Source organism: Biomphalaria glabrata, chromosome 9 (assembly GCF_947242115.1).
Source record: "Biomphalaria glabrata chromosome 9, xgBioGlab47.1, whole genome shotgun sequence".
In the NCBI taxonomy this organism is placed as follows: Eukaryota; Metazoa; Mollusca; class Gastropoda; family Planorbidae; genus Biomphalaria; species Biomphalaria glabrata.
Genome location: NC_074719.1, coordinates 26,146,237 through 26,170,264, shown reverse-complemented (window position 1 = coordinate 26,170,264; position 24,028 = coordinate 26,146,237). Strand labels below are relative to the sequence as shown.

General features: G+C 32.1%; 1 protein-coding gene across 6 annotated transcripts in view; it reads left to right on the top strand.

Moving 5' to 3' along the window:
- The window catches only part of LOC106068769 (serine/threonine-protein phosphatase 1 regulatory subunit 10-like), a 25,014-nt gene extending 986 nt beyond the window's left edge, over positions 1-24,028 (top strand). For 2 of the 6 annotated variants that reach the window (XM_056042317.1, XM_056042315.1), the window contains exons 2-21: positions 764-891; positions 3,256-3,331; positions 3,463-3,560; positions 3,773-3,859; positions 4,700-4,884; positions 5,298-5,372; positions 5,739-6,261; positions 8,436-8,584; positions 9,636-9,916; positions 10,298-10,460; positions 10,839-10,973; positions 11,838-11,902; positions 12,023-12,076; positions 18,959-19,080; positions 19,505-19,583; positions 19,689-19,976; positions 20,874-20,955; positions 21,103-21,291; positions 22,133-22,270; positions 23,251-24,028. In XM_056042317.1, the coding sequence (XP_055898292.1) occupies positions 3,329-3,331; positions 3,463-3,560; positions 3,773-3,859; positions 4,700-4,884; positions 5,298-5,372; positions 5,739-6,261; positions 8,436-8,584; positions 9,636-9,916; positions 10,298-10,460; positions 10,839-10,973; positions 11,838-11,902; positions 12,023-12,076; positions 18,959-19,080; positions 19,505-19,583; positions 19,689-19,976; positions 20,874-20,955; positions 21,103-21,291; positions 22,133-22,270; positions 23,251-23,348 (2,814 nt within the window). In that variant the 5' untranslated portion in view covers positions 764-891; positions 3,256-3,328 and the 3' untranslated portion in view covers positions 23,349-24,028. Of the gene's footprint in view, positions 1-763; positions 892-2,939; positions 3,028-3,255; positions 3,332-3,462; positions 3,561-3,772; positions 3,860-4,699; positions 4,885-5,297; positions 5,373-5,738; positions 6,262-8,435; positions 8,585-9,635; positions 9,917-10,297; positions 10,461-10,838; positions 10,974-11,837; positions 11,903-12,022; positions 12,077-18,958; positions 19,081-19,504; positions 19,584-19,688; positions 19,977-20,873; positions 20,956-21,102; positions 21,292-22,132; positions 22,271-23,250 lie in introns of all 6 variants that reach the window. The other 4 variants (XM_056042314.1, XM_056042316.1, XM_056042318.1 and 1 more) reach the window with 3 other exon arrangements.

Sequence of the window (24,028 nt, the reverse complement as noted above, 5' to 3'; positions counted from 1 at the left end):
TTTAAAAGACAAATATCTATATTCTAGACTCAACTGAGTCTATTGAAAAGAGTCCAGCTTAAAAAAAAAACAAACAAAAAAAAACAACATACATCTAAAAGCTTCTAAATCTAGATGTGATCTAGAATATTTTTATTTCTATAATTCTATCCTTAGCCTGCCTTAGGCCGTCATTAGTTACCTTATATTCTTAGAGCAAACTACTTTTTTTTTTGTGTATTAGATTTTAGGCTTCAAAAGTTCAAGATCGAGTCTTGATTTATTAAGCTTTAGTTACAATATCAGTATAAACAGTTTGGTTTAATTGTTTTAAGATTTCTGACTGCCTCTATAACCTTAAGCAGACAATAACAATATGCCGAAATTAGAATTAGATATTACAGTTAAGACTAGATCTTCTAGTCTTTTCTAGTCATTCATGCTGTCAATAATTCAATTTTATTATTGTTCCGGTAGTTTAAATTAAAAATAAAAGTGCGTGTATAAGATTAGCTATACTAGGTCTAGATCTATTAGTAAGACTTTTTTTAAATTTTCATTTGCAATAATTTTGGTACCATAATTTTAAATATTTGTTCATCTGCATTTTAATCTTCATATAAATTTACTTAATTTTCTGTTGCACCAGTCCACAGGTAGGAGTGCCAAGAAACACAACTCTTCCTTTCACAGTTCAGTCCAGTGGCTAATGTGAAGTCTTTTTTTTTTTTTTGTTAGTTTAAAAATACAATTATTTACTTACTTCTACTTTCTCTTTCTCTAGGAAGTTCTTCAATATAAAGTTCCTATGAAAACAAGATAACAAGGGGATCTTTGGCAACATAAACTTATAACTGTATTTGATTTCAAATTTATATATACTTCCTGTAGAAAGTTTCAAATTGTTAAAAGGTAGGCATACAAGATACAGCATACTTTGAAATGTCCTCACTCCAACTAAGGAGGTATAGTAGTTTCAGGTAGTTTACTTAATGATTTTTTTTTATTGTGATGTTAATAAAAATGTGTATTCAACAAAATTGTGTTGTTGTTTTTCTTAAGAAAAATTAGTATACATAATCATTAAGCACAATAACACTTAGTTCTCAAACATTTCTGAAGTTACTGAATTAGGGTGTGTTTTTTTTTTTTTTTGTATAGACCATGTAGTATTCTTTTTACTACACTGAAAAAGTATCCTAGATTAAATTTTTGTTTGACCTCTAATTTCTTTGAGCAGATTGGGCTCCATAATGTGTGAAGTATTTTGTCTTAAAAGATTCTTAGAGTAAAATTGGATTCCATTTTTTTAATATCTAATGAGACTTGAAGAATAAATTATTGATAAAAGGTTCCTTTGAATGAAACTATATAAAACTTTAATTAGCATTAGGCAAAATCTTAATAGTTATGAGGAAACTAGGAAAAGAGAATACCTAATAATTTGATTTATAAAACAAAAATTAACTTTTTTTTTTCTTGAAAACAACTTTTTTTATTCTAGACTCAAAACTAAATAAAGAAATGCTTTAAATAATTTATCCTAAAGAAAAATGTTTCTTTATCTTTACACACTTTTTAGGACATGCTTAGTTGCTAAATTTATCGATAGATAGTAGATCTTGTACAGTGTAAAGTACCATACCTGTTATATTGGTATTGCATTGACATTAGCTTTAATGTAGATTTCTTTTTAAATTTTAGTATTAGACTGAACTCTATATTAGAATATCATGTTACCAGAACACAACTTTGTCAATCATTTGTAATTTCTTCTTGTTTTGTAAATAAATGTTCATTCTTAAAAATGTACTGTGATCAGCCATTTTAATCTTTTTCAAAACTTGTGTATGATATTTAATAGTGCCAGGCAATCAGGATTATTACATTATTATCAAACTTTCATAAACCTAATTTATCATTGTGAAATACATCACAAAGTTATCATTGAGTTGACATTTATAAATGGATTCAGCCAATTTGATTTAAGGTTTGTCTGTGTTGGAAATTTAAATCTTAACCCCCCATGGTATTATGTACAAGTAACCAGAATTATTAACAGTATTTTTCTTCAACAGATATTGACTGATTTGAATGCAATGCTTGGGGAAATTTTTTTTTTACTAATAATAATTCTTTTTTTTTTTTCAGATAACTTGTTCATTCCAATCTTAAACATTTTTCATATAAAGATAAATTTGGAAGTATTTTTTTTTAATAAATTGAGAAATTTAAAGAAGTCATGATCACCATAAACCTTTCCATTAAAAAAAAATGTTGAAGTATGGGTACCAGGATGCATGTAAAGGACAGTAATGTAACACATTTAAATTATCATTTAACACACACACAAAGGGCCCCTTACAATGATCAGTAGTATTGCATATAGATATAAAATTATATAGCAGTACTATAAAACAAAAATCTAAATACAATCTATGGTCCCTTTATTTTCCAAATGGTAATTTGGTAAAATATACTGTACAGTGTTATGTACAATAGAAATGATGTGCTGTAAGCCTGTTTCTATTTAAAGTCACTATCGTATGGGCAGATCTATCAATAACATATTTGAAAATGATTTATATCAGAGGGAAGCATCTTCTAATCTTTAAAATAAAAGGATATTCTGTAGGCTACTTTTATAAACTAACTTTTTTTTATTTGTCTTAATGGGAACTTCATGTACAAGGCATTACATTCACTAAGTTGCATAGTCTGAAGAATTGTGATGGGCCTGCAAAGATTGGGAGCAGGTGAAACAACCTTCATGATAGAGGCTATTTAGGTTTGAATAAGCTATTAGAGAAGAGTGTTGGACTTGCCATTGTTTATAGTTTACCTGAATGAGATTAAATTTTAACTCATGGTGCCCCTGCTGCTGAGGGGAAGAATAAACTCATATTTTTCATCTCATATTTTTTTCACTGTCACCAGCTTACTAAATTCTATCTTGGCAGGTCTAGAAAGCCACATCATCTTATCTTTCACAACTGCAGGGTTTTTGGAAGAGAGGATTAGGCATCTAAAACCCTTAGTGATATGAAGGTTAATGAATGATGGTGTGCTAAAAACTACAAATATTAGTTTTGTTAAACTATAATATCATTTTTTAATGAAAACAAGTAAAAAATGGAACTGGTTCACAGATAAAAACAAAATTTACAGTGTTTATTAAAGGCAAAAAATTGTTAAAACAAAACTCATTACAAATGATTTTAATTGAAATATAAATGTTAGTGAAACCTTCATCATATACTTTCTTTAATTTATTAGGGCAACTGATGAGCAAGATGTGTTGATTGACATTGGTTAGAAATCCTTCTATTTCCTTTAAAAAAAAAAAGCAATGGTAAGTTAAATAATTAGAGCTCTGATGTAAATTATGAAACTAATATATATATATACACACATATTGTTTAAACATTTAACAAGAGCTTGGAAGCCAGTTTTCTAACATTGTTTTCTGTGACTTAATTTCAGCCACCCATAGATCCTCAACAATTACTCAAGGCTCTGGGTTCACTCTTAACTCCTCTAGGTGGTATTAAAGGACCACAAGAAGCCACTAGAATAGCCAGGTACTTGATAGCATTTAAAATTACTTCTATTGCAGATATCTGTACTGAAATAACCTCATTGGCTCTTTTGTAAACTAAAGTTTCTAGTACTGGTACCAGTATAGTTGATGATAAAAAAAAAATTAGGAATTTTTTTTTGTATTAAATTGTCATATCTGTGTTGAATTCTCATAGCAGTATTAGCTGTATTTTTCTATATATTATTTTTTCAGTTTAATGAAAGATGCTACAAAATTAGTAACAAGATGTATATATTTAAATATACTTAGAGTTACAGACTCACAAGAAGCTTTATTGAAGTAAGTCATTACATTTGGGAAGGGGAAGTGTGAAATTGCACAGTTCTATAGGCAAACATTAAGAAACAAAAGATTTTAATGCAGATATTTTAAAATTCATAATCATTCTTTTAATGTGTAAGCATATCTCAGCCGAGGGGCGCGGTGGCTGAGTGGTTAAGCACTCGTCTTCTGAACCAGGGTCCTGGGTTCGAATCTAGGTGAAGACCAAGATTTTGGGATTTTTAGGGCACCCCCGAGTCCACCCAACTCTAATGGGTACACCCTGCTTGTTAACCATTGGCCATAGAAACAGATGACCTTAACATCATCTGCCCCATAGATCGCAAGGTCTGAAAGGGAAACTTTACTTTTAATATATCTCAACCATACAATGTCATATGGTAGAGTATATATTATATATACCATAATCATATACCAAGCCACCCCTCCTCATTACCATTATTCGTTGTCATGTATCAATCAACTTTTTTTTTTCATGAAACAAGTGTAGGAAATATCTTAATAATATATTAATGGCAAACTAATTGTGAGGTACCGTTAGAGAATTCTTATCAAAACCTAAGATTCTATATTAACTTGATTCAGTCTGCAGCCATTTCATAGTTCAGCCAGGTGCTATATTATCCAGTACTTGTAATATTGGGAAAAATCTGAAATCTATTGATCTTTAAGTTAGTCTTTCAACACCATTATAATATTTTATCATACACTAGTTCACTTTACTTTGATTACTTTAAAGTTATGAAAGAGAATTTAGTATACAAATTTTTGTTTTCAAATTTCTTCTTTATTTTTATGACAAAGATCTTTTAACTTTTGTCTATTTTGAATTGAAAGGTTCATAGAAGTTGGAGGCTGGAATACTTTGAATTCCTGGCTAGATGTGGCACGTAATGACAGCAATGATCCATTGCTAGGTGAACTCTTGGAAGTCTATCTAGTCATGCCAGTGACGGTAGTTGTACTTAAACAGAATAGTGCTGCTAAGACAATCAAACAACTCAGTAAAACTGAGAATGAAAGTAAGCACTAATTCTGTTCAGGTCATTTGTTTATGAACAATTAAAGGCTTTCTCATATCTATTTAAAAAAATAAATTTTAAAGATCCTTTTATTAAATACAAACATAATATAGTTTTACTTTTAATTTTACCTACATTTCTTTTCCTTTCTTCATGGATATGTTCCTTTTTACATTGTCATAGAGAAATAGGCTTAATTTTGTCAGACTTTTTTAGTTAGATAAATGTAGATACAAACTAGAAACTACAAAATACAAACTATGAATGGGTTGAAATTTATCTGCTAACCAGCTCAATAGAATCTCAATAATTGCTTATAAAACTGTCAAAGCGCTTTAGTTGTAACTAATATTTTTTAATACATTTTGTTAAATGATACTCTCAGAAAATAATATTCTGTTTAAATTTTCCAGAAATAAAGAATTTGTCAATGAAACTTGTTGAAAGTTGGACTAAGACAATACGTGGACAATCAGAAGCGGAAGATGGTAATAACTTATTTAAGCAGTCTAAAATATAATTTTAACTTATTTAAGCAGTCTAAAGTATAGTTTTTACTTATTTAAGCAGTCTAAAGTATAGTTTTTACTTATTTGAGCAGTCTAAAATATAATTTTTACTTATTTAAGCAGTCTAAAATATAATTTTAACTTATTTAAGCAGTCTAAAGTATAGTTTTTACTTATTTAAGCAGTCTAAAATATAATTTTTACTTATTTAAGCAGTCTGAAATATAATTTTTACTTATTTAAGCAGTCTAAAATATAGTTTTTACTTATTTAAGCAGTCTAAAGTAAGCCCTTATTAAATTATCACATATTTATAAGACTAAGGAAATTAAATTTTTTAAACAGAAAAAAAGAAGAAAAAGAAATTGAAAGAAAAAGAAAAGTTGAAGGAAAAAGAAAAAAGTGATAAGGACAAAGAGAATGACAAGAAAGATAAAGAAGTCAAAGATTCTGAGAGACCTAAAAGTCGTGAATCTAAGGAATATAGTCGAGAGAAAGATAAAAAAGAAAGAGATAAATCAAAAGAGAAAGATCGTTCAAAACGTGATAAATCCAAATCCAGTTCAGACACAACATCGAAGACATCATCATCATCCTCATCTGATAGTAGAAGTAAAGAATCTTCCAAAAGATCTTCTGTGGATGAAGTAAAAGCATCACCCACTTCCAATTCTACCTCTACAACAAATAAAAACTTAGAATCAGACTTTTTGAAAGATGAAGATTCTAAAAGAAGACCAAAGACGGTGAAACAACTTAATACAAAATTTAGGTCCACCGGCTTATTTGATGAAGAGGAGGAGGAGTCTGCTGCAAACTTGGACCAGTCTAAAAAGAAAAATGAAAAAGCTGGACTAAAAAGAATAGGGTAATTATGCTCTTATATTACATAAACTCAACATCTTATACTATAAAGCAGTGGTCCTCAAAAGGGGCAAATACACCTTTCTTCCCACTCAATGTCATGAAAATGTGGGGGGGGGGGGTGCACTACTTGGGACAAAGGGGGCACTAGCAAAGCACTCAGCACAAAAGACCATGCAGTGCTGAAAGAAGAAACTGTAGATGCTCTAAAACAAAATGAATTTTTAAAAAAAGTTAGCAATAGCGAAGTAAAGATAGACATTATTCACTTGCTTCTAATTTTAGGATAGAAACTACATTTTAATATATTAATATGTAAATAATATTTTTTTGAAATCTTAAAAGCTAACAATGCTAACACTGACAAAGTCGACCAAGAGAAAAACCTGCCAGTATACAGTTATTTATCTTTCCTTAGTTTTTATTGAATTACCTCAAGTTAAACATTTGACAGTGTGTCTTCTTTTAATGAAAACATTTCCAAATGAGGCTATTAAGCCAAGTCGTGTACAGGAGCATATAACAAGCTATTTGACAAAAAGAACAAAGTCATAGAGTACTTTAATGAGCAATAAAAAAAATGCTTGACCATTCAGCAATATACAAAAACCAGCAACGAAGAAGAAGGTTTAGTGGCCTCTTACAAAATTGTAGATCTTATTGCAATTTATTGATGAATATTCCAGCTTTAAGGGAAGCTATTTACACAATATGGATTGATGAAATGACCAGTGATGTGAAGCCAAAACTAATAAGGAAACTTCAAATTATACAATTTTCCTTATAAGTGGATTAGTCAACTTTGGTTTATAATTCTTCAATGTTACTTGGTTACATACAATATGTTCATGATGTTAATGAGGAGCTTTTTTTTTGTCTGAAAAACTTAAATTGACCAAAAGTTTAATCTATTTTTACTTAAAAGATTTTTGTGTGTAAAGAATGAAATACCATTACAAAATTGTGTAGCTTATGCAAGTGATGGAGCACCATCAATGCTTGGACACTAAAAAGGCTTCATACGTTATATGAAATAACAAATTTTGAAATGTTTATAATTAACAGAGTGTATTATAAAAACTGTAAATAAAATAGAAACCCATGCCGAAATGATCACATCTTTCAACAGTTGTGTGAAACAAATGATGAGCAAAATGTTCAAATCTTATTGAACACTTAAGATTTGTGGCTTTCAAAAGGGCATTATCTTAGCTTCTTTTGTCAAACTCTTTAATACAATTTAGGATTTTTGAGAAACAGGAAGACTCATCAGCTGACAATGACTTAAAGAAGGTTAAAAAAGATGTTTTATATGGCAGGCATTTTACGCAAATAATGAAATGAACCTGTGACTTCAAGGAAAGAAATTGACCTTTACTGTTTTAAAGCTAATAATTGTCTTTTTTAATGAGCCATTAAATCTCTTGTCAAGAAAAGAGTTTAACAATGTAGGATGTGAAACATGGATAACATTTTTTTTAAACATCTGCCAAAAATTGAATTTTTATTTTTACCATTTCCCTCAACATAAATGGTTGAAACTGGATTTAGTGCTGTAACAAGCTTGAAGAGTAAGCAAATAAATAGACTGTATGTAGCCATTGCCGTCAAACTTCATGAGGCACAAATTTCCTTTTTTAGAGCATTTGAAAATAATAATAATAATAGAATAATAAATAACAAAATAAAACTTAATTTAAAATGAAATGTAAACAAATAGTAATGTTCAGCAATTTAAAAAGGGTACTATTTAAACGATTTTTTTTTAAAATCATGACAATGAGAGTCATTTTTGTGTGTAATCTTTGTAAGTTATTTTACACAATTTCTTTATAGTAGTTAATGATCTGACAGTGGCAATAAATCTACCAACTGAGGAGACTTATGATTCTAAAATATCATTTTGTTAAAGCAATGAGAACACCGCCAAATCAGACAGATTCTAATTTTTTATTGATTTTTTTTTTTATTGCTATGGTAAATGTGTGTTGTTGAAAATTAGATTATACTCAACACACATACACTTTTCACTTGTGTTGAGTACAGATTTTCTTTAAAATGAAAAAAATAATATTATAAAAGATGATTATTTTAAAGCTTTGTAGCTCCATGTCCATGTGTGAATTTTGTGTTATTTTATTTGCTTTACATATACTTTTTCTAACATTCTTTGACTAGTATGGATGTAAAAAGTGAAGAATCAATTGAAAAGAAGCCTCGATTGAACCTGACAATGCCATCTTTGACATCAGCTATCAGTGATACAGGCTCTACAACACCACCTGAAGTTACCCATGGAAGAATAAAAATTATTCCACCTAAACGAGGTGATTTTTTTTTCTAGATTATTCCTTAGACTCTATTTTTATACAGGTTTACATTTACTCTTTTGCAATTTAAAGTACTGTAGGAGAGATGCAGTTTGCAACAGGCTTAGTACAAGAAATTGTAGGCTTTTGTAGAACTCTTCTTGTATAAGGTGGCAATTAAATACAAAATGGTGGAACAACTCACAGACTCAAAGAGATTTAATAACACTCATCTCTGAACTATAGGAATTTATAATGATAAACAAAATATTTCTCATATTAGCAAATCAAGAAAATGTGCAAGTATTAGTTATAAATCACATATCAAATTACTAGTACAGTTGAGTTAATGAAAACTCTGCTTAATGTGGGTTATAGAGAATTGAAAAAAGTATAGTACTGTACTATATTGTACTTGTGAATTGTTTGCTTGCAAATAATTAAACTTCCTAACTTTATCAAGAGAAAAAGTATGTATTTTATGAAGGCATAAAGCTGTCTAAATAAAAAAAAAAAAAAATTTTTTTTATTTTTTTTTAAAGAAATACATAATGCCCTTTGTTTTCCATTACTATACTATGCATTTTGTTGAAGATGACAGCTAAGGAACAGTAAGTTCATTACCAATGCACCTTTTTGCTAGAAATATTGAAAGACATCTTTTAGTCCTTCATGTGATATTTTAGAAGCTTGTGAATGGCACAGATTTTTTTTTGGGGGGGGGAGGCCTGCCATAATGTAGAAGAATTATCCAAAACTCCTGTGTTAATAGTACAGAGTTTTCAAGGCTCTACTGTATCACCCTAATACATCCTGTTTCTTGAGGACTAAAAATAATACTCCTTTCTCATTCACACTTTCCAGTCACATGACTAATATTCATAACATTGTCTATCATATCTCTTGTGTACCATGCACAATCACAGTAAAGAACCTAATTATTTATCACTTTTTCTAATGACACATTAACTTATATAAGATTATCAGAAGGTTCCAACTAATAATGTTTATTGCAATATAACTTTGAAGAATGTTCCTAGATTATTTCAATTTCTTTTCCTTTGATTAGCTCCAGCCCACGAAATACAGGAAAGTAATGTGTTCATGGATGCTCTTCAACAGTCTACTGTCAGTGGAGTGAAGAGGAAAAAGAAGTCTTTGGTTTCACCATCTATCACAGGTCCTCCATTGTTGATAAAAGGAAGCTCAGCCACATCGCCACCCCCTGCCTCATCTCCCCTCGCTACTTCACCACCACTGATCACCAGCTCTGCAGAAACAGAGGCAACCTCCCCACCTTTGTTGTCACCCACCACAGCTATGGCTCAAAAGCTTCCATCAGTTCCATCTGTAAGTAATGAAAAAAAAAACCCAATGAAAATAATCAAGCTTTACTTTCTATACTTTTTGAAAACAAATCACAAAAGAATAGGATATTTATGTTGTGTAGGGGTGCAATTTTTCATCAACTGTAGAACTGCAGAATAAATTGTTTTACAATCTATTTTCCTCTTTGTTAGGGATTTTACTGTGACAACATAATTTTCAATGCCAATTTTAAGTCAAACTTCAAACAAACATTTAGGTAACTTGAGTTTTGAATTAATGAATTAATTTTGTTTTGCTTGTTTTATAAAATGGAAATCAGTCACTTGTGGGTACTGATGATAAGTTATTCCATTTCTGTTGAAATATTCTCTTAATGTTTTTAAATGATCTTGCATCCCCTAGTTTTATCGAGATACTTTAGAAGATGTACCAGAGAGCTCAGCAGATAAGAAAGATGGACTTGGGGCCAGTGAAGAGCCACCTTCATTAGAACTAATGGAGATAAATGAAACTGGTCAAGAACCAGAAAGTCAAAATGGAAATCAGTCACTCATGGATACTGATGGTAAGTTATTCCATTTCTGTTGAAATATTCACTTAAAATAATTAATGGAATCTGATGATTATTTGATTGGCTGGGAATGACATTTACACTAGTAGCTGTTTAAGGAGTCAGTAACATCAAAAAAAAAAAAAAAATAATAAAAGAGGTCTTTCAGAAGTTTATATATAAAGTCTTGGGGGTTTTGTGTTTTTTTAAGTAGGAGTAGGACTCAATGCGCATGAAGAGAAATCTATTTTTTTTAAATGTGGTCCTGAATTTTAAAATATTGACAACCACTGTTGTAGTTAATCAGTTAATTTTATAACTTGTGTCTGTTGAATTACATATTCATTAGTATTTCCTTATCTCTTTAATGTGTTTCTATTCTTGACATTTCAGAACCTCCACTAGTTAATGAAGATAGCTCAGAGACCAAGCCAGCCAAGCCAAAGAAAAATAAAAAAAGTGTCAGCTGGGCCAAGGATACCAGCCTGGAAGAATATTTTTACTTTGAAATGGATGAAACAGAAAGAGGTTTGTTCTTTGTCATCACAAATTGTGAATGCAGATGATCTGGAAGCCTGGGTCGAAATTCCAGTTTGATTGAGAGTTATTAATTATCAACTTTGCATTCCCTCCTCTGTGTCCATGCTGTTGATACTTACATAGAGTGAGACAAGTCACATCTTTCAAAATTTCTTACACTGATTAGATTATGATTTGATTGAAACCTGAATTTATCAACACTTTTCTGTTGCAGTTCTGAATCTGTTTCTGTTGATCTGTTCAGTTTTTGACTTATTTAGCTGCATCCATTTCCTTTGGTGAATGATCAATATAGTCATAAACAAAAAAAAAATGTTGTATGTTGTGACATGTTTCTGACAATGTTTCTTGACCCTCTTTCTTTTCTTCATTATGTTTAGAAACCATGTCTTTTTTGTTGCTGTAGGTTCTAAAATCACTGTTGTATATTTTTAGAACTGTTTTTCTCAACTAGGTTTTTGGATCTTTTCAGGGTACTTAAAATTTGACATGCCATACAGCAGATTTAGAGAAGAAGCACAACTTTTATTAAGTGTTTATGAATTGATAGAAAGAGGGGGTACTTGGAAATGAAAAGTGATCATATCAGTATTCAAAATAAAAATAAAATGGTGTTCTAGTTTATTAACATTTGTATCCCCTTCCCTTTCAACTAGTCTACACTTACATGCATTGATGAAATGATCATTGAATTGTCTTGGCTTGGTTTTGATCATTAACACTTGTAATTCTAAATAAAAACATAGCTTAGGGTTCAAGTTAAAATGTAAAGTGCACTGTATTTGTCAAACTTTTGATGAGATGGAGATAATGTAATTGTAATGAATCAATCAATACTTTATATTCTAACAGAAAATGTGAATCGACCAAAGACTTTCAATGAGATGAAGAAAGAGGAGATGTTGCTAGACAGGAGGGTTTGTAGAATTCTATTGCTTTCAATAATGGAAAGGTTTAGATTCAATTTAGAACTCAAATATCTTCTAATGTATAGCTTTAATTCTAAATTGTAAGCTGAAATGTGTTTTTGTCCCCAGGCAATGGAGTCTGCTAAAAGGTTTAACAATGATACAATGGTGGAAGTATTGCAGGTAAAAACTAATCCTTTCTATATTTTTGTTCCAGTGACCAATTTTTAGGATGAGTTAGTTAACAAATGGACTTGGCAGGTCCATTTTGCAGAACTACTGTACAGTTCAGAGTTTTTAGTGCCTCTCTTAATTATGAAATTACCTTTAGAAAATCAGTCTCCTAGAATTCTTAAACTGAGAAACGTTTAAAAAATTGGATTTAAATAACATTGAGAACCACACTAAACTTAGAAAAGTGAAGGCTTCTGATTGAATGTCATTAAGGACAGCTTAAACCCCCACTATGGTTCAAAATTATTGATTTTTAGCGGCCCCCCCGTAAGGGGAAAAAGCCGCTATTAGGTTTGTGCAAAATGTCCGTCTGTCACACTCAGATCTCAAAAACTAGAAGAGATATCAAAAATATTATTTCACCATTAAATGCGGCTTGAAAAGTTTAGGTGCAACGGCTACTTTTGGTTTTCTAAAAGCAAACCGTTTAATTTATAAAATTAATTATGCAAGCGATTTTTTTCATAAAAATACACCAATTCTAAAACAATTACGTAAATGTAAGGGAGGCAATGTTACAATATGCTAACAAACAGGGCTGCTGCGAGGGTTGTGGCCGCCTGCGTGCGGAATTTTAAAATGTCGCGCCCCCCCCCCCCCTTTTTTTTTTTTATTTTCTTGAGAAAAAAAAAATTCCAATAAGACTGAGCTGGACACTTTAATTTAAATGTATCTTTTGTAGACCATTCCCATTTTTCCATTTCATATTCGCACCATTGTTGTACCCCTCAAGTACAACTATGAACCATGCACTATGAACAATTTCGGATATACGTGCCTACAGAAATCTAACATTTATGTTCTTTGTGATGAACACTACCAACTGATCTCGTTCTGACTACTCAGTTATGGTCCTGTATTTGCAACGATTTTAATTGATGAACTTCTGCTGGTATATTACAATGAACAACATAAAAGAGCATGATCTACAATCTACATACAGTTTCTAGATAACTTTGACTGCTCAACTTTTCTTCTTTTCTTCTTCATCGTTCTCATTGTTATGTTGGAGTGTTCATATGACTAGACCAATACATGAGATGAACTGAGCAGTGGTTTCCAAATCAGGGAGCTCTCCATATAGTTTTCTTTCTATTGGGGTGATTTGGGGTCAATGTCTTATATGGGCCTCTTGGTAAAGGGAGCAGTTTTGGAGGACGTGGTCGGCATTTTCTGGTGATACTCCACATGGGCAGATTTCACTGGTTTCAATTTTGAGCTTCCGGTACATGTGCAGACCTGCCTACCTTTACGCAAAATGCGGATTCGTTACGCAAAATCTCCCAAAAATGACCGTCAGTATGCAAATACGCATTTAACCCGTCGCGTTACGCATTTCGTATCCTTTTTTTTCCCCCCTCTCTTGACTAGCTTACGAGCGGTCACGGAGGTCGCGCTAAGGCTAAGCCGTCCTGTTGGTGGGGGGGGGGACAGAAAAGGTGGGGGAACACATTGTGTCCAGATCTATACGTTGATTGGTTCTTAAAAGCAATTAGATTTAGTCTAGAAATGAAGAACGCGAGTGTGAGGGAGTGGCGGGTTGGTACTAGGTTGGTACCGTCAGTTAGCTGATACACCAACGTGACTTTTTTTTTTGTAAATAAGTTCATTAGTAGAAATTAATTATGTTGAATCCCTGATTCCCGTATTCATTGTATAGAAATAAATATCGAAGTGCTATCGATTCAAAACACATTGAGTGACATTGTAGATATCTAGTCTAGATCTGGATTCTAGATCTAGATAACTTGTTATACATGAATAGATCTAGGAATCTAGCAATTTTATCTAGATGTAACTAGAGTCTAGCTAGTCATTACGTTATGTCATGATTCTCTTACATTACTCTACATTACTACTACTACGACTACAATCTAGATCCAATTTATTTGTTTGATTTAGATTGACTAGATCTAGATCGATAACATCTACTACCATCTAGTATTCTAGTCTAGATCTAGACTAGATTCTTAGTCTTAGTATAGAATAGATCAAGAATGAAGAGTAGACCTAGATCTACGTTTGTAGCGGATCCACGGCATCGGTAACACTCTTAAGCCCAGATCTAGAGTAGATTACATTCATTCTAGTCTAGATATCATCTCTATTGTCGTATTGATCTAGATTTAGATTGTAGATCTAATCATGACATCTAGATCTAATAATAATAATAATATATATATATATATATATATATATGACAAAATAATGGATCGGGTTACGCATTCTGGTGCCAAAATACGCATTTTGACCATCAGCGTTACGCATTTGGACTTTTTTTGGTAGGCAGGTCTGCATGTGTTGTCACATTCTGTTGTGTCCGGTCCTGAGTCGAAAGATTAGACGTTGCTCAACAATGTTACATATTATGGTCTGGACGTGGATATGATAACTTTTCTTTTTTTTTAAATTAAAGCATAATCCGAAAAAAAAATCTCTAAATACAAAAGCCAGTGACAGTGGAACGTTTTCAACGTTCCGTAATGTTCATAATAATTATCATCATTGTATTTTGGCGAGGTGTGCATTGCATCCACAATCATCTGACATACACGGATTTAGAGTTGCCTACAAATTTATCCAACAAATGAAGCAACTCAGCGCTGAATATTTTCATGAGTCTAATACAAAGGATATAATCCAAAGTACAAGTCACTTATACAATGACTTGAAATAAAACATAGAAAGCAATGATTCTCACATTCCCTGGTGGCGACTTCCTATTATAGATAACAATATTTTCGCTCGAGCCCATTTACAAGCTGGAGCTCAGAGGAGCGATGTAGGCTTCCACAGTGAGGTTCCTGAGTTTTTTTTAAGAATCTAATAAAAAAGAAAAGAAACTTAGTCATAATGTTTAGATGTTATTGTTCATTTATATTAATCCAACACTCTGTATAGAATCCAAAGTTACGTCATGAAAGTTCACTAAAACGTTTCTACTCAGGACGGCAACGGGTCTGAACATTTTTTCGTTGCCCCCCCCCCCCCCCCCCCCCCCATGTTGTTGGTCGGTTGTTGGCTTGTAGCTCCAAACAGCTAGTACAACTAAACCGATGTAGGCGTTTTATATTTGTTAAATAAATAAACTTTAAATAACTTGAACAATCTTCTTGTGAAGAAAAACTCAATATAACTGATATTATTCATGATTTAACTTGAGATGAGATATAGATCTAATAGTAATGAAATAACTGAGATTTAAACAAAAAATTCAGCTCACAACAAAAAAAAAAAGTCTTTTAAGATCGTCTCACATTTGCTCTAGGTATGTTAATTTCATCATTGTCACTGTATAACCAGCAATCAATCGCTTCACCTCTTCTCACAACCGCTGAGGAAACACACACACTCCACAACACCCCTTTTTGTCAGGACATTGCGTCCTCATGAAAATGTTTTAAAATCGACTTTTTAATTACCGGGTGGGCTATTCGACTGAAAACAAATATTACAAACAAACCGCGTGATCCTGAGCACGCTGCTCTATTTTTTTAATATATAGATTTCAAAATAGTTTCTATTTCTTATGTATGAATATGGTTCAAAGGATAATGGAATAATAGGAATTTATATAAAATATTTTAAAAAATTTAACTAAATAAAAAAAAAAGTGAACTTGGAATAAGATTTGGCCGCCCCCTAAAGTTGGCCGCCTGCGTGCAATGCACAAGGTGTTTTTTCTGGTCAACTAGCTGCTAAAATTAATAGAAAACATTTCTGTTTGTTTATAAAGGCTAATAATGCACTTTGTATGTAAATGTCACGCACATTTTTTAAAATAGACTTTTTATGCAGCAACTTTCGTGCAGTAATGTAACGTCGCAACATGCTATGGTGCTAAACCAACTCCTTAAACGTTTTTTAAAAAATCAGATTTTATTTATTTTTTGTTTAGTGCCCCTCATCCGAATAAAAGAAGCTTTTTTTTTGTGCGTTTTGTCTGTTGGTCGGTCTGTCCGTCACGATTAGATTAACAAATAACACTAAAGGAAGGCTATTGTAAATCTGATTTAACCATTAATTTTTCATTCAGGAATATTGCAATAGCTTTAAGTATCTATAATAGATTGTTCCGGATGTTTTGTGAAAAACAAATTAATGCCAGCGAATATTTTTTTGCTCTTCTAAATTATATTAGATTTTATTTCCATGCTTAAACGTTGCAAGAAACACATGATCTTTAATACATTGTTCCGGTTTTTTAATTTAAATAGCATATAAATGCTAAATAAAAATATCTATACCGATTTATATTTCATTAACTATAAAGTTGTTCCGGATATTGTTTTATAAAAAATAAATTATATCAAATGATTGTTTGAAATCGCATAATCGAATTATCTTACACTTATATTCTTTGACACTATGTCATTATAGTTTATTTATCCATATCAACTGTTCCGAATTTTTAACTTAAAACAAATTTATGTCAAATGACTTTATTTTTTTCAAAAATATCGACAATAGGTTGTTCAGGATTTTAAAATAAAGTAATTTACTAGAAACGATTATTGAAAATCACTTTTTATTTTATTTTACAGTTAATTTTCTTGCCGAAACATAATAAAAGTTGTTTAATCGGTAAAGAATGTTCCGGATTTTGTTTCGGAATGTTTGAAATCCCTCTTCTAATAAATTAAGAAATAAATTTCTCTTTTACGAAAATTAGTTGTTTCGGATTTTTTATGAAAAATATTTTAACTCTATTTATGTAAAATCGCACTTCTCTCTTACACTACATTTAACTTTCTAGCTAAAACGTTAGAAAATCTTATTGTTAATATTATTTTCCGATTTTTAAGGAAAACAACTTCCTAACACCAAAGTATGGTTTGAAAATCTCTCCATAAGGCTATGGTACATCTAATTTTCATAACAGACCATCCCACAAATTTAATTAACGGTATCTCACTATAAATACATAAACATCCGGAACAATCTATTATAGAAACTTAAAACGAATGCAATGTTTCGGAAGCGAAATTAAATTTTAATCAGATTTTCAATAACTTTTAGTCTTTTTTTTTTCTCGCTATTAACATGACGGACAGACAGACTGACAGACAAAACAAAAAAAGCGTCTTTAATCCCTTTATATATATGTTATATACATATTTAGTCTAACTATATCAAATGAAATGCTAAAAGAACTCACTCGGTGCACCAATGTCTATGAACCCTCGAGAAGCTGCTCGTATAGAAGACATTTTTTAGTCTAACTAGGACGTGTGACGTAATGGAATTTTTTTCCTTTGACGTCATATGGAGTTAATTCTTTAAATGAAATGCTAAAAGAAATCACTCGGTGCACCAATGTCTATGAACCCTCAACAAGCTGCTCGTATAGATGATATTTTTTAGTCTAACTAGGCCGTGTGACGTATTGGATTTTTTTCCTCTGACTTCATATGGTATAAATTCTTTAAATGAAATGCTAAAACAACTCGGTACAGTAATGTTTATTAAACCTCGTAATGTGACTCGCATTTTAAAAATACAATAGCTAGATTTAGATCTAATCTAGATTTTTTATACTAGATCTAGATTTTTTTTAAATACTAGAACTAGATTTTTTACACTAGATCTATTATTTTTTTTTTACACTAGAGCTAGATTTTTAAAAACTAGATTTAGATTTAAGTTCTAATTAAAATCATTGTAGGATCTTGATCTAAAAATTTCTTGGTCTAGTTTAGAATGTTTGTTGTTTTACATGTTTCGGATGTTCCTTCAGAGTTGTAGTCCAAACCTCCCTCAGGACGACTGGTGATGGGAGCGGATAGGGTTTGAACCTGAGACCATCGATGAATCCAAACGACAGTCCAGCGCGCAAACCGCACTACCCAACAGCCATGATTTAGACTAAAAAAAATTTTTTACAACGTCAAATGAATCTTTGAAACATTATTACTTTTAACAATCAAAACAAAATCACGTCTTGGATATTCCTTGCGAATATGCGGATCCGACAGGGATCCGTCTCCCACTGGGGCCGCCTCTGAGTTTGTGTGTGAACACAAACTCTCTTTGTAATCTTGTTTTTTTTTTAGAACTGAATTTTATACAGCCTTCATTTCTGAACAATTTGGTGTATACAACATGTCCAAATTCAAGTTGAAGTATTTTAATTTTTTAAATATTTTGTATACTAACTTAGTTTTTACCACAGAGGTTGTCGTATTTTGCTGTTTTCTCCTATTAACCATTTTCATATTTTTTTGTTCAGAGATGGCATGATAAAAAATTTGGCACAAATATTGTTGTATATACAAGTATTAAAGTGAAGCAGAATAATTACAAAAGGTTGAAAACTTTTAGAGTAATTAATTTTTTTCTATGCCTAACGCCCTATAAAAACTTGAAATAATGGGCCACAACCATGTTTAGAGCTGTTACTTTTTTTCTATTCAATGAATATGGTTAATTCTGCTTCACAATCTTCTACTAGTATTGAATAATCAACAGCTAAAGTTTTATTGAACTAGCTTGAGTAGTTTTCAAGAAATCTTGACAAGAAAATTAACTATTTTTTCATCATTTTAGCTAAAAATAGCCACCAAAATTTTTTTTCCTCAAAAAGTTGATAAGATATAAAGAAAATTATTTATTTTCTTCTTATTTGCATGCCTACACATAATAAAAAAAGTATTTTTTATTATTAAAACATGTAATTTCTATTTGGGGGTTTAAGCTGTCCTTAAAAGTGAAGGAAGGAAAAAGTGTTGGAGATGGAAGTGGAAGCTATTTTGCCATGTATTTGTTTCAAAACGTAAGCTGACCTACTTGAATGTTAAGGAGGTTGACATATATATGTTTCCTTTGTTTTAGTGGAAGCGACCTAAGCCTATAGATAATGTCATTGTGGTGGTGGAGCCTGGCTGTAACAGTCAAGAGAAGAAAATTCAAATGGAGAGAGAAAAAATCATACTGTGTGCTCTTTTCTTTAACAAGTAAGACAAACTTTTGGAAATGTTCTTATTATCATTAGTCACACTTCAATAGTGACATTTAATTACCATACATTTTAGTGTCCAAAAAAAAAGTTACTAATAGAGACTGCTGAACCAAAAGAAATATATTTTGATTTAAAAGAAATTTATTGTTAAAATAATGTTTTGTAATAGTTGTTTAACTTTTAATGGGCAGTTTAGCAAATAGATATATTTATAATATGTATTTTTAAAAAAAATAATCTTTTTAACTGTATTTTAAGTTAAACGTAGTTAATTTCTTTATGGTATGATTATATCTAATGATGCTTGCTGTTCATATTCCTTACAGAAGAGATGTCAAAACAAACTAACCAATCCATTTTTCTTTTTTTTTAAATGTACTTACTTTTAAGTTAATGGCTGTTGCGTTGCATACTTTCAGGGTGCCAGATACTCCAAATGAACCAGATTTGGAAATTTCTAGTGATAAAATAGACACTCAAATAATTCCGCTGGAAGATGTGAGTATCATATTTTTTCGGTGCTGAGGCATTTATAGTACTTATTTTGATTTTCTTGAAAATTGAATAGATCACTTACATTCATGCTGTTGTCTATCCCAACAGGAAAATGGCTCTTGTACAGAGTATGAGCACACGTACAATGGCAATGACCCTTCATCATTGCCCTATGACCCTGAATTTGGAGGTCTTCCACTTCAGAACCATGGTCCACCAATGAATCAAGTAGGACCTATGGGAGTGGGTATGATGCCCCCAAATCTTCATGGCGGTGGTATGGGCATGAACATCCCCCCAGCTATTAGTCATATTCTTAGTACATTGCAGCAACAGGCTCAAGAGACTAGAGACCCAGTCATGCAGAACCTTCAAGGAATGCTCACCAGTGTTTTGGTTGGTTACAGTTTTACTTACTTGACATTGTGTACAAATAATTAATTCTCTTGAAGCAGCTTAACATTTGTACTGCATTCTTTTAGGGGATAGGGGTCAATTATTGCTCACTTTTATCTACTTGTTCTTCAGATACCTACTAATTCATGGTATTCTGTCCTCAAAATTTAATCAGACCTGGTGTTGGCTGCATGTTTAGGTAACTAGGCTTTAAGGCGGCCTTACTCTCTTATGATTGTGGGTTTCTCTTCATTAAATACCTAATGTATCCAATCCAGCCCAGCTTTCTCATTCTGATTTCTTTTTAGAATGGGTTAAGTCAAGTCCTAAGCAGAAGATTTTACATTACTGACATATACTGTAATATCTGGTCTTTTATCTTTACCTATCCCTTAGTCTGTTGGACCGTTGGGCACCATGCAAGATTAGTTGACTGTCTTTCTCCATTTCTCTCTGTATCTGGTCAGTCAATCAGAAAAATGATTCAGAGACGGCTGTTATCACCTAAGTGATAAAGTGTCTGCTCAATATAACCAAATTGCCTTCACATTAAAAATAAACAGACAAATCTTGGTCATCTAGAAGAACTCTCTTAAGGTCTATATTTTCTTGAGCGCCTTGCCCATCTTTCATTAGAAATTGGCTTCTGAAATTAAACATTGAAGTTAAAAATTATGGATAAGTTATGCAACAGTTTCCCTTTTTTTTTATTATGTTATTTGGTCTTGGTGATTGAGTCTTACCAGATGAAACCAATATTATCTACTTATTGAGAAAGTCATTAACTAGTTCGTAATCAATTCTTACTTAACAAGTGTTAAATATAAAAATTATTAAATTAAATTATTTATATTTCATTTTAATGAGCTAGATGTATATTATTTCTTCTTTTAATAGCAAAATACTAATCCTCAAGACAGTGGTATGCTGATGGATAGAATACTTAATGCATTAGAACCTTTTAAAAATCAAATACCAGGTAGGTATATTATACAGATCCATTTAATTATATCTAAAATAAAATCGTATGGTGCTTTGTAAAGTAGATAATTGACATGAAAATACATTATATCTCAAAGTTCAAAATGTTATGAACAAGTTAATGTGAATATTTTTGCTCTCACAGGTCTAAGTAATCTTATCAACTCTGTTATTGGCAATGGAATAGAACACAATGGGCCACGTTTTATTGGCCCCAACCAAATGGGCAACCCACGTCATGGTTTGCTGGGTTCTGCTCCACCAGGATTCAACATGATGGGAGGAGGTGGAGGAGGAATGAGGCCTCAAATGGCAGCAGGTGAGAACAGACAAGGTATTGCACTCAGCTAGTGGTTGAATAGAAAGTTAATAGCACACATTAGAAATTTTCATGGAGAGATGTGCATCGCACTTGGAACCCTAAGGCCAGCAAAAACGAACAAGAGCTCCCTTCTACCGGCCTGAATGAACAGTTGTACACCTTGCATACACAATTCTGTCAGAGGGAAAGAGGGGGGTGAGATTCGAGGTTAAACTCCATAGTTTAGTTTTGCATTCACTTCCAGTGTCACGGACACTCCAAACTCGCAGACTAGAGATGCTGCCAGAGGCCGCCTACACTGCCTCTGTCATTTTCCTTTGATCTACCAGGCTAACTGTGCGGGACATGCCATTTATGAAATGGCCCTTTTAGTGACGGCACCTGGACGTCAACAGATCGCTGTGGGAGCTCTTTTACATCCCCGCACAGTGCAATGAGGATGCTCTCAAACCCTCTATAGCACTCCCAGGAGAGCCTTGTGCACACAAACCATTGCCAAAGAAACTATCCTAGCACACCCTATCACAGTCTCTCACTTAAACAGTACATGGGAAGTGAACTTCAGACATTGGTTACAATATATACTTTTGAAATGAAGTTTTTAACAAATATATTCTAAATTGTTTAGGTTAAAAAGCATAAATGTGGCACAAATACTATGTCAACACCATGATAGAATCTAATGTGCCAAAAATTAATTAATTTTTTTTGAAACCACAAATCTTTGTTAGTCCATGAAAGTAACTAAACTTTATGTGGGATTGATGTATTTTTGAGTTTACTCAGTAGGTCTTGAACCTGACATTAATTTGTTATGTTCATGATACTGATGTTTTATTTTCTTGCCATACAGGTCCAGCGAATATGATGAATAATAAAGGAGGTGGGATGGGCGGTGGTAATTTTTTTATGCCTGGAGGAGGTGTTAACAACATGCGTATGCCTGGTCCTCAGTGGGGAAGAGGTCGTGCAAGACCATTTGGAAATAGAGGTAAGGGACCTTGCTCTTAGTAGCTCTGGTAATTGCCTTAGTTTGTAAGTGTGCTACAAAGAATGAACCTATTGGTTTCTACATGCTCTTGAGTGTTTGTTGATCAGCAAGACAATGTGTGTGCTACAAGAGCCAACACTTAAGACAGTTTGAAATGGTTAAATAATGGGGCAAGAAAGTTCCACCCTTAACATTTTGTATGATACTAAAATCCACTCTTGGTAGTCAAATCATTTTTTTTGTGTCTGTTTATGAAACTTTATGCTGTATCTGATAGCCTGCAATGATTGCCCTTTGCCTCTAGAGTGTTGCAAAGTAGCAATATATAAACTAAAGATATTTATACTGGTTTGGTATACTTGCAAAGTATTCACATGGATGTCTACCTGTGTGGGGAGTGCAGTTTTTAAAGGTTGACTACTAGTGGTCCACATTGAAGTAACGTTTTCATTTTACTGTCTGGGAAATAAGAAGGAGAGTTTCTGAAATATTTATGTTCCTTATGATGATAATCTTCTGCTAACATTGAATATGAACTTAATACCGTTGTATGTGAATTTTCTGGGTTCAGGATTTCAATGTACACAATGTGTTGAAAAAAAAAACAACTTTCCAAAGACAGTGCTTGTGTTTGTGAATCATTAACAAGTGATGCATTGTCTTTGATCTCTATTTGATGATATAACCAGGACAGTTACTATGTCAACAACAAAAATTATTTTTTTTCATACTGTAGAATCATTATTTTTGTAATTCTTTAAAATTAGGATTATATACCTGACATTAGGAAATGAAATGAAAAGCAATTTAAATCCTTTGTTCAGTATTTTGCTAGTCCTGACGACATTGTGAAATTTTGTAAATTGTTTATAGTTCCCATGTCATTTAAACTGTTTTCTGAAACACTGCACTCATCCTTTATCTTTAAAAGTGATGATATTGTCATTATTATTTAACTATTTCACTGTTTCTTCTACCAGGTGGTATGCGTAATGCTATATGCCAGTTTTTTGTGAAGAAAGGCAACTGTAAGTTTGGTGATGTCTGCCAGTTCATCCACCCTGGGCCAAACTCTTAGCAGGAGCTTTACTCTTTAGGTTTTATTCTAATGTGTAACTCAGTATTCATTTTAAATCAAGTGAAAGCTTGCTGAACAGGAGAATGGCACTGGGAGAATGGGTTTGCTTTCACTGTGATCTCTTCCATTGGTCATGTCCATACATGGAAAGTAGTTGGTATAATTTCTAGGAAATGACTGCATTTATACAAGCAAACATTGAATGATTAGTTACTAAATGATTAATGCTTTTTAATAAATTGTTTTGAGTTTTTTTTTTTTAATGACAGTGTTGTTGTTGTTTCCAAAAATATCAATACTTTAATGAAAATAATGTATCTTTTAATTTTTAGAATATTTTTTTTGTTCCATCTGTTTAATACAATGTGTGTATGTTTTGAGATTTGAGCATGTCTACAAGTAGACGTATGTGTGCACCAAGTAGATGTATGACTGGTCCTACTGCAATATGCAATAGGACATCTAGAGACTGTATATATTGGTAAAAATCATCATCACAAAGTGACTGGTCCTACTGCTACATTGTGTATATATATGATTGATATTAGTTTGGCATTCTGTACACAGGCTAGTATACAACTCTATATTCACATGTGCCAAATGTTGGGTGTAGATAATGTACATACTGCTCTAGACCTATTCATGTTGTTGTCAAATAAATACAACAATTTTTGCCATAA